The following is an 11,560-nucleotide window of genomic DNA, read 5'->3' on the forward strand; positions in this document are numbered from 1 at the left end:
AAAAGAAAAGAAAGAAAGAGCTAAAAGAGAAGGAAGAAAACCAATAAGGTTTTCAGTGTTTTGGAAGCCAAAGTAAGAGAATGTTTCAAGAAAGGGTGGGAATGGTCAAAATGCCAAATACTGCTAAGAAAGAGATATTGACCAAGATGAGAACTAAAAAATAATCTTGTTGGCTTTAGGACATGGTATATTAGTTTGCTAGGGCTGCCATAACAAAATTACACAGACCGGGTGGCTTAAACAATTGAGATTTATTTTCTTACAGTGCTGGAGACTAGAAGTCCAAGATTTAAGTTACTGGCAGGTCTGGTTTCTGCTGAGGCTGATCTCCTTGGCTTGCAGATGGCCACTGCCTTGCTGTGGCCTCATATGTGTGTCCCTCTGCATGTGCGTGTGTCTGGGGTCTCTGTCTCTATGTCCAAATTTTTTCCTACAGGGATACAGGTCATATTGCATTAGGACCCACCCTAATGACCTAATTTAATCTTAATTACCAAATACAGTCACATCTTGTGGTACTGCTGGTTAGGACTTCAGCATATAGATTGAGGACTCAGCCCAGAACAAATTAGGTAACTTGTGTCATGGGAGCATAATTCAGACTGGAGTGGGTAGAGAACTAAATAGGATATGTAGTAGCAAAGAACACAAGGTATACCTTTAAGAGGTTTTTCTGTGAGGAGAGTGAGGACATTAGCAAGAGTAATGCTTTCAAACCATCTATGGTGAAGACCTTTGATTTTTCAGATTTCCAATTCATGAATTCAATTCATAATTTAATAAAATACAATAAAATAAAATATTAGAAAATGAAAATTTAAGTGCTAGGCATGGTAGCTCACGCATGTAATCCCAGCACTTTGGGAGGCTGAGGCGGGAGGATCACTTGAGCTCAGTTGTTTGAGACTAGCCTGGGCATCATTGTGAAATGCCGGCTCTACAAAAAATTAGCCAGGTGTGGTGATGGGTGCCTGTTCCCAGCTATTCAGGAGGCTGAGGTGGGAGGATTGCCTGTGCCAGCAAGATTGAAGCTGCAGTGAGCTGTGATTGCACCACTGCACTCCAGCCTGGGCAGTAGAGTGAGCACCTTTCTCAAAAGAAAAAAGGTTAAAATTTTAAATGACATAAAAATATAAGTTTAAATATTGTTATATTTAACAGACATAAGTTTATTCTGTCAAATTCCTATCAAAGTTTCTCAATCCTCACTCTCAATTTCCATACTTATCTCATGGAAGACCAATATCAGTTTGGGGACCAGCACCAGCTAACACTTTGAGGTAGAACTCTATATATGGGAGTGGAAGAAGAGTCTTCTTTTGTTTTTGTTTTAAGTAAAGACTTAAACATGTTTAAAAAATAATTGAAAGACTCTAGTCAAGAGGATGAAATTAAATATTCAAGAGATCCTTGAGGATCAAGTAAGCTTCTTGAGAAACCAGGAGGAATAGGATCCAAAGCATAGCATGAGGGAATATTAGCCTTGGGTAGAAAGAGGTACAGCCATTTTTCTCTAACAGCAGCAAACGGGCCTAGGTTATGTAGGGAAGCTAAGTTAGTACTTTCTGATGCCTGCTGTTTTCTCTGAAATAGAAAAGGAAGTCATTTTCTAAGACTGATGAGTGATGGATATGGGGCAGGCAGTTTGAGGAGACTGAGGACTGGCAATAGTGGAGACTATAGAAAGAGTAGAGTTTCCTGGTGGTGCCGAGGCCGTTGAGGGATGCTGATCCTCAATTATAGTAGAATCAGCCTGCCCATTGCATCACTTATTCTTGTGAGTGTGGAAAAAAAAAGAAAGATAGCTGGAATTACCCCTGACTGAAGTTTCACTAAACAAGTCCAAAATAAGATAGATAATATTGCTGAAAGGGTTTTGTTTTGTTTTTTTGACACATGCATGAGCCAGTGCACCCAGCCTGACTTAATCTGAGCATACTTCTTTGCCTTTATTGGCTTCTTATTCTCTCCAAAGTCCTTGTCCGTGGCCTGGCTGCCTTTTAGATCTCATCCAATATCACTTTCCCCACCTCATTTACTGTTCTGCAGCCATACTGGGTTTGTTTTGTTCTTGGAAAATACCAAGCTCCCAAGGACCTTTATGCAGTCTTTTTTTTGAGGCAGAGTTTCTCACTGTCACCCAGGCTGGAGTGCAGTGGCGTGGTCTCGGCTCACCACAGCCTCTGCCTCCTGGTTTCTAGCGATTCTCCTGTCTCAGCCTCCCAGGTCTCCTGTCTCAGCCTCCCGGGTTGCTGGGATTACAGGCATGTGCCACCACAACCAACTAATTTTTGTATTTTTAGTGGAGACATGTTTAACCATGTTGGCTAGGTTTGTCTTAAAGAACTCCTGACGTCAGGCAATCCTCTCGCCTCAGCTTCCCAAATTGCTAGGATTACAGGCGTGAGCCACTGTGCCTGGCCTATGCAGTTGTCATTCATACATTATCCCTCAGAGGAGTCTTTTTTTTTTTTTTTTTTTTTTAAGGCAGTCTCACCCTGTTGACAGGCTGGAGTGTAGTGGCACCATCACGGCTCACTGCAACCTCCACCTCCTGGGTTCAAGCAGTTCTCCTGCCTCAGCTTTCCGAGTAGATGGAACTACAGGTGCACGCCAGCTAATATTCTGTACTTTTAATAGAGACGGGGTTTCACCGTGTTGGCCAGGATGGTCTCGATCTGACCTCATGATCTGCCCTGCTCGGCCTCCCAAAGTGCTGGGATTACAGGTGTGAGCCACTGTGCCCGGCCTTAGAGAAGCCTTTTTAGACCACTGATTCTTATCCCTTTCTATCCTCCTGTTACTCTCTATTATTTGATGCCATTTATGTTTCATTCACAGAGCATTTATCATACCCTGAAGTTACCTTGTTTATTTATTCACTTGTTTTTTGTCTGGCTCCTCCTTCAAAAATGTAGGTTCCTTGGGCCAGGGATGTTCTGTTGCTTACCAAGTCACCGGATTGCTTAGAGCACTGCCTGCCATATAGTTGATGCTCAATAAATATTTAATGAATGAATGAAAAGGAGGAGATCTTGGAGAAAAAGAATAGAGAGGGAAGAACAAAGTGGTAGACCATGGATTTAAGTTGGATAAAATGTGTCATAAAGAAAGAGGAGGGTCAGGTGTGGTGGCTCAGGCCTGTAATCCCAGCACTTTGGAGGCCAAGGTGGGAGGATTGTTGGAACCCAGGAGTTTGAGACCAGCCTGGGCATCTTAGGGAGACCCTGTCTCTACAAAAAAATTTTTTAAATAGGCTAGGCTCAGTGTCTCCTGCCTATAATCCTAGCATTTTTGGGAGGCTGAGGCAGGAGGATCACTTGAGCCCAGGAGTTTGAGACCAGCCTGGGCAACTTAGACACTATCTCTACAAAAATTAAATAAATTAATTAAATAATTAGCTGGGCATGGTGATGCATGCCTGTAGTCCCAACTACTTGGAAGGCTGAGATGGGAGGATTGCTTGAGCCCAGGGGGTTCAAGGCTGCAGTGATTCATAATCATGCCACTGCCCTCCAGCCTGGGTGACAGCAAGACTGTTTCACGAGAATAAAAATATTAAAGAGGAGGTCTGATAAAGTAGGGGATTAATCTTGGAGCTCTTGGCCAGACACGGTGGCTCATTCCTGTAATCCCAGCGCTTTGGGAGGCTGAGGTGGGCAGATGACCTGAGGTCAGGAGTTTAAGACCAGCCTTACCAACATAGTGAAACCCCATTTCTACTAAAAATACAAAAATTAGCCAGGCAGGGTAGTACCCGCTTGTAATCCAAGCTATACCGGTAGCTAAGGCAGGAGAATTGCTTAAACCCAGGAGACAGAGGTTGCAGTAAGCCAAGATCACACCACTGCATTCCAGCCTGGGCGACAGAGTGAGACTCTGTTTGAACAAAAGCAACAACTTGGAGATCTTGATAAGGGCTGCTACTCAGTAAAGTCTAAAAACTTTTGTAGTAGCTGCCGGGCGCGGTGGCTCACGCCTGTAATCCCAGCACTTTGGGAGGCCAAGATGGGCGGATCACTAGGTCAAAAGACCAAAACCATCCTGGCCAACATGGTGAAACCCCATCTACTAAAAATACAAAAATTAGCTGGATTTGGTGGTGGGCACCCGTAATCCCAGCTACTCAGGAGGCTGAGGCAGGAGAATCACATGAACCCGGGAGACGGAGGTTGTGGTGAGCCTGTGCCACTGCACTCCAGCCTGGGTGACAGAGTGAGACTGTCTCAATTTAAAAATATTATATATTAAAATGTATTTAAAAGCATTAGTAGCTATGAAAATTACAAATAGATATACCCTTTGGCTTAATAATGCTACTTCTAATAATTTATCTATAAATATACATGTATATATATATGAAACTATATCTGTTCAAAAAAAAGTTTTGTTTTTTTTTTTTTTTTTGAGACAGAATCTTGCTCTGTCAACCAGGCTGGAGTGCAGTGGTACAATCTCAGCTCACTGCAGCTTTGGCTTCCTGGGTTCAAGTGATTCTCCTGCGTCAACCTCCCAAGTGGCTGGGACTACAGGCGCACACCACCACACCCAGCTGATTTTTGTATTTTTAGTAGAGATGGTTTTACCATGTTGGCCAGGATGGTCTTGATCTCCTGTCCTTCTGATCCAACTGCCTTGGCCTCCCGGGCACCCAGCCATGGTAACATTTTTTTAAAGTGAGGAAATAACTTTATATGCTGATACAGAATCTTCATTTTGTTTAATAAGAAAAGTCTTTGTTAGTATAGTGGTAAATAGAAAAAAAAAAAAAAGAAGAAAAAGCTAGGCATTGTAGTAGTACATATAGGATGTATAGTACTAACTTGTATCTGTATATCCCTGAAGTACCTTATTAAAGAACATTGGTCAGCTAAAGGACAGAAGTGGCTATGATATTATACTTTGTGAATTTTGAGCCATCAATCAAGAATACTTTTTTTTTTTTTTTTTGTTGAGACAGGTCTCATTCTATCTCCCAGGCTTGAGTGCAGTGGTATGATCTTGGTTCACTGCAACCTCTGCCTCCCAGGTTCAAGTGATCCTCCAGCCTCAGCTTCCCGAGTAGCTGGGACTAGAGGCACGTGCCACCACATCTGGGTCATTTTTGTGTTTTTAGTAGAATGTTGCCCAGGCTGGTTTCAAACTCATGGGCTCAAGCAATCCACCCACCTCAGCCTCCCAAAGTGCTGAAATTTTAACCAGGAGTGAGATACCATGCCCGGTCAAAAATAAATAAAATTTTAAAAGGTAAAAGGAAAACACTTACTGAAATTTTATTTTTATAACTATTTTTTTCCTAAATTGAGCTAAATAACAATAAGAGGTTAAAAACATGATTCTTTTTTCTCTTTACCTCTCTTATGACCACAGGGAATGTGCAACAATCAGTTAACCGCAAACAGAGCTGGAAAGGTTCTAAAGAGTCCTTAGTTCCTCAGAGACATGGTCCACCACTAGGAGAAAGTGTGGCCTATCATTCTGAGAGTCCCAGCTCACAGACAGATGTAGGAAGACCTTTGTCTGGATCTGGTATAACAGCATTTGCTCAAGCTCACCCTAGCAACGGACAGAGAGTGAACCCCCTACCACCACCTCAAGTAAGGAGTGTCACTCCACCACCACCTCCAAGAGGCCAGACTCCCCCTCCAAGAGGTACAACTCCACCTCCTCCTTCATGGGAACCAAACTCTCAAACAAAGCGCTATTCTGGGAATATGGAATACGTAATCTCCCGAATCTCTCCTGTCCCACCTGGGACATGGCAAGAGGGCTATCCACCACCACCTCTCAACACTTCCCCCATGAATCCTCCTAATCAGGGACAGAGAGGCATTAGTTCTGTTCCTGTTGGCAGACAACCAATCATCATGCAGAGTTCTAGCAAATTTAACTTTCCATCAGGGAGACCTGGAATGCAGAATGGTACTGGACAGACGGATTTCATGATACACCAAAACGTTGTCCCCGCTGGCACTGTGAATCGGCAGCCACCACCTCCATATCCTCTGACCGCAGCTAATGGACAAAGCCCTTCTGCTTTACAAACAGGGGGATCTGCTGCTCCTTCATCATATACAAATGGAAATATTCCTCAGTCTATGATGGTGCCAAACAGAAACAGTCATAACATGGAACTATATAACATTAATGTACCTGGACTGCAGACAAATTGGCCTCAGTCATCTTCTGCTCCAACCCAGTCATCCCCAAGCAGTGGGCATGAAATCCCTACCTGGCAACCTAACATACCAGTGAGGTCAAATTCTTTTAATAACCCGTTAGGAAATAGAGCAAGTCACTCTGCTAATTCTCAGCCTTCTGCTACAACAGTCACTGCAATTACACCAGCTCCTATTCAACAGCCTGTGAAAAGCATGCGTGTACTAAAACCAGAGCTACAGACTGCTTTAGCACCTACACACCCTTCATGGATACCACAGCCAATTCAAACTGTTCAACCCAGTCCTTTTTCTGAGGGAACCACTTCAAATGTGACTGTGATGCCACCTGTTGCTGAAGCTCCAAACTATCAAGGACCACCACCACCCTACCCAAAACACCTGCTGCACCAAAACCCATCTGTTCCTCCATATGAATCAATCAGTAAGGCTAGCAAAGAGGATCAGCCAAGCTTGCCCAAGGAGGATGAGAGTGAAAAGAGTTATGAAAATGTTGATAGTGGAGATAAAGAAAAGAAACAAATTACAACTTCACCCATCACCGTTAGGAAAAACAAGAAAGATGAAGAGCGAAGGGAATCTCGTATTCAAAGTTATTCTCCTCAAGCATTTAAATTCTTTATGGAGCAACATGTAGAAAATGTACTCAAATCTCATCAGCAGCGTCTACATCGTAAAAAACAATTAGAGAATGAAATGATGCGGGTAAAACCTTTTAAAATGTCCATTTTTATACTTAATCATCTGTTTACTTGGTGTTTATTTTAAAATATTGTGCTCCAGTATTTTTCATGCTTTTTATAGCTTATTATCAGTTACAGAATTTAAAAGTGAATAAATATTAAAGTACATTTTATTGTAACCATTTTATTTTAGTATTTCAAGATTTACTCAGAATTTCCTGAAATAAAATCTCGTGTAAATTAAGAAAAATATAATTTGCCATATACAGTTTAGGTGTACATAATACTTTATATGGAAATTTGAGCAAGGGTTGTTTTCTAGGTTTTATACATTATCTTAACAACATTTAAAGATAAACTAGTAATATGTGGGTCTCATCTCCTGATACACTTACGAAACATTTCTTTTTACTTGTAGAAAATTTGAAGTTTATAGGTTTATTGATCACATAGATCTTACTAGAAAGTGTCAAAGAAGTTCCGTTGTTATTTTTCCCTTCTAATTTCACTTTTATAATATATTGGAGAAAAATGTGTTGAAATTATAAGTCAAACTATAGTAAAAGGAGATCAGAGTAAATAAACCTATTTAAATTGTGTTGTCATTACACATAGATCTCTTCACTAGATACTAAGATGGTATTGTCATCATTATTGTTTTTATCATGTGCTTAGAGTTCAAAGATTTGACTCCTAATCTTACATCTGTCACTCACAATTCAAGAGGCTTAATCTTGTGATTAAATGCCTTTATGTACTTGAGAGAAACATTCTTTTAAAATGATTTTTCCACCAGGCGAGGTGGCTCAGGCCTGTAATCCCAGCACTTTGGGAGACAGAGGTAGGCGGGTCATCTGAGGTCAGGAGTTCGAGACCAGCCTGACCAAAATAGTGAAACCCCCATCCCTATTAAAAATACAAAATTAGCCAGGCATGATGGCACATGCCTGTAATCACAGCTACTTGGGAGGCTGAGGCAGGAGAATTACTTTTAACCCGGGGGGGTGGAGGTTGCAGTGAGCCAAGATTGCGCCATTGCACTCCAGCCTGGGCAACAACAGTGAAACTCCATCTCAAAAGAATTTGAAAATAAAAAATAAAATGATTTTTCCAAATCTGATTTACAGTATTGTTATTCCATTTTACATTTTATTAAATGAGAAATGCCATAATAATCTCTATGACTTATCTGTATTTTAGTTCTTAGGATTTCTTACTAAAGTCTGTCTGTATGTATTTTCTTAGTTTATTTTTCCTTTTTCCTCTTCACTTTCACTAATAGCTGATTTAAACTTTTATGGTGTTGGAAGCTTTGCTGACTTCTGTAGTCTCCATTACTGTGTAGGCAAGTAAGATTTTAAGAGAAACAGTTCTGAACTAAGTCTGGCATGTCACCCTTCTTAAAAGATTTTGCATGCAAATGTGAATCCTAACAGAAGCATGTGGTTGCTGTATTTTAGTCTTGCATTTCTAGAATTAGACCCCACTTTTCCAATTGAATTCCTTTTCTATTTAAACCCTTTAATTAGTTCTTTATTAATTAGCCAAAATATTTCTCCCTTCTAAATCCAGGTATTCCTTATCTATAATACTTAGAAGTTAGTTTTTGTTTTTAATCTATTTTTTAATATCTTCATGAGTCACACTGACTATTCTTTGAAATATTCCTAAGTACCCAAAGGATATCTTGTAAACAAATAAGTAGGAGAAACCCTTTGCAATTTGTGTTAATGGTGGGCCATGAGTCACACCTTTACTCTAATGCCCTGAAAAAGAGAAAAGGAAAGATTATTCATGACTATTATATATTTATTGAGAATGGGGAAAGGATTAGTGGCTTAGAAAAGGCATTGTTTTGTTGTTCTCCGTACATTAATTTTTTAGAATAAATAAGCCTGGAGTAAAAGAATTTTTTTTTTTTATGAAAGATAAAATAGGAGGAAGGATGTTTGAGGCCTAGGCATTACACTAAGAGAAGTATAAATGAAGATGCATGTTAACAGATATTTGTTTCACATTGAGAACCTTTTTTTTTTTTTCGGAGTGCATTAGAGAAGAGTAGAAAGCTGACTCATCTGGGATCCTCTTGGACTACACAGCTGAATTTGCATATGTACTCACTTTGAATATCCTTTTAACTGCCTCTTAAGCTGCACTTTTGATCATTAATTTCCTTTGAAATGGTTTCTAGATTTCTAACATGCTTTATTAAAAATTATGCATTTAACCTTTAAATATATGCCTGAATTTTTTCCAAGCTATTTCTTAATATTTAATATTGAAGAAGATAATTCTTATTTAACATCTAGTTTATTTGCCTAGGTTGGATTATCTCAAGATGCCCAGGATCAAATGAGAAAGATGCTTTGCCAAAAAGAATCTAATTACATTCGTCTTAAAAGGGCTAAAATGGACAAGTCTATGTTTGTGAAGATAAAGACACTAGGAATAGGAGCATTTGGTGAAGTCTGTCTAGCAAGAAAAGTAGATACTAAGGCTTTGTATGCAACAAAAACTCTTCGAAAGAAAGATGTTCTGCTTCGAAATCAAGTTGCTCATGTTAAAGCTGAGAGAGATATCCTGGCTGAAGCTGACAATGAATGGGTAGTTCGTCTATATTATTCATTCCAAGATAAGGACAATTTATACTTTGTAATGGACTACATTCCTGGGGGTGATATGATGAGCCTATTAATTAGAATGGGCATCTTTCCAGAAAACCTGGCACGATTCTACATAGCAGAACTTACCTGTGCAGTTGAAAGTGTTCATAAAATGGGTTTTATTCATAGAGATATTAAACCTGATAATATTTTGATTGATCGTGATGGTCATATTAAATTGACTGACTTTGGCCTCTGCACTGGCTTCAGATGGACACACGATTCTAAGTACTATCAGAGTGGTAAGTAAACTCAAAATGTAGTTTGTTCATAATAATGTAATTTATTGATATAGTAAAATATAGGATGATTATATCACTGGATGAGAGCCAGAAGACATGGGTCAGGTCTTGATTCTGCTGGATAACCTTGGGTGAATCCTTTAGGTGCTTAGACTTATAAAATGAAAGAATGTGCTCGATTTGATTATTACTAAATATTATTAACATTTTTGAGTCACTCCTTTTACATTTTATTTGTCAATATGTCAGACAAATAACTTTTGATTTTTTTTGATGGAGTCTCACTCTTTCACCCAGGCTGGAGTGTAGTGGTGCAATCTCAGCTCACTGCAACCTCCCCCTCCTGGATTCAAGCGATTCTCCTGCCTCAGGAATAGCTGGGATTATAGTCACCTGCCACCATGCACAGCTAATTTTTGTATTTTTAGTAGAAATGTACCTGCCACCATGCCCAGCTAATTTTTGTATTTTTGGTAGAGACAGGGTTTTGCCATGTTGGCCAGGCTGATCTCAAACTCCTGATCTCAGGTCCACCCACCTCAGCCTCCCAAAGTGCTGAGATTACAGGTGTGAGCCCCTACACCTGGCCAAATATCATTTTAATAATTTTTTAATGAATCCTCATATCCACCATTCAGTTAAAGAACTGGATTATTAGTACTTGAGATGCTCCTAAACAATCACTTCCCCTTTTCTCCTCCACAGAGATAAGTGTTGTTTCAGAACTTTTGTAATTAGCTCTCTACTCTTATCTTACTTTTATCACAAATGTATACATCCCTAAATAATAATATTTCATTTTGTCTACTCTTTAACCTTTATTTAAATATAATTCTATATATATTCTTTGTGTTGACTTGTTTGAGGTTCCTCCATGTTATTCATGTAACATTTATTTTAACTGCTATTTAGGATTCCGTTATGTGACTATTACACAACTTATATAACCCTAAACACTTTATGATCCTTGATCCTACTTTATCCTCACAGTATCACTGTGAGGCAGGATGAAGAAACTGAGCCCTAATTAGATGAAGTAACTTGCCCAAGGTCAGACAGAAATCAAGTGTAAGGGCTAGGCTTTGAACCCAGGTTTGTCTGATTTCAGGGCCCATGTTATTTCTACTACACCACACTGCCTCACCAAGATCCCTCCAAGCGCTAATGGAAGTGTAAGTCAATCTAACATTTGTTAAATACTATGTAATAGGTGCTTTACAGTATATTCTAATATGCTCACAACAATCCTCTGAGGTAAGTATTATTAGCTTCCTGTGTTGCTGTGAACACAAGTCGATTGACATTAAAATGAGTAGAACTGAAACAATTGAACCTACCTTAATGTTCAATATAATGGAATTTAGTGTCTCCTCAGATTCAACTGAATTATTACTTGGAAAGCTTCTTAAAAATATGATTCCTAGGCTCTATTCTTGTCTTTCGATCAAAAATTTTTGGGGCATGGAAATCATATTTTAATCAAACATCCCAGATAATAATTATAGTTAGGTTTATTTCTTATACATAACTCTAGGTAACTTCATGCCATCTATATGTCAATGACTTCCAAATCTCTCTCCAGAAATGGCCTTTCTCTGAAATTCATAATTACTGTCCAACTACTTCTTGGCTATCTTCACATGGATTTCAGATAGGCCTTTCAAACTTCACATGGCCCATAAGTAACTCTTTTTTTTATTTTTATTTTTTTTATTTATTTTTTTTTTTTGAGACGGAGTTTCGCTCTTGTTACCCAGGCTGGAGTGCAATGGCGCGATCTCGGCTCACCGCAA

General features: G+C 39.4%; 1 protein-coding gene across 3 annotated transcripts in view; it reads left to right on the top strand.

Annotated features, from left to right (window-relative positions):
- Positions 1 to 11,560, top strand: part of LATS1 (large tumor suppressor kinase 1) — a 52,194-nt gene that overhangs the window by 26,594 nt on the left and 14,040 nt on the right. For all 3 annotated transcript variants that reach the window (XM_017505742.2, XM_017505741.2, XM_017505743.2), the window contains 2 exons: positions 5,371 to 6,884; positions 9,185 to 9,767. In XM_017505742.2, coding sequence (XP_017361231.1) covers positions 5,371 to 6,884; positions 9,185 to 9,767 — 2,097 coding nt within the window. The remainder of the gene's footprint in view (positions 1 to 5,370; positions 6,885 to 9,184; positions 9,768 to 11,560) is intronic.

Source organism: Cebus imitator, unplaced genomic scaffold (assembly GCF_001604975.1).
Source record: "Cebus imitator isolate Cc_AM_T3 unplaced genomic scaffold, Cebus_imitator-1.0 Scaffold341, whole genome shotgun sequence".
Taxonomy (NCBI): Eukaryota; Metazoa; Chordata; class Mammalia; order Primates; family Cebidae; genus Cebus; species Cebus imitator.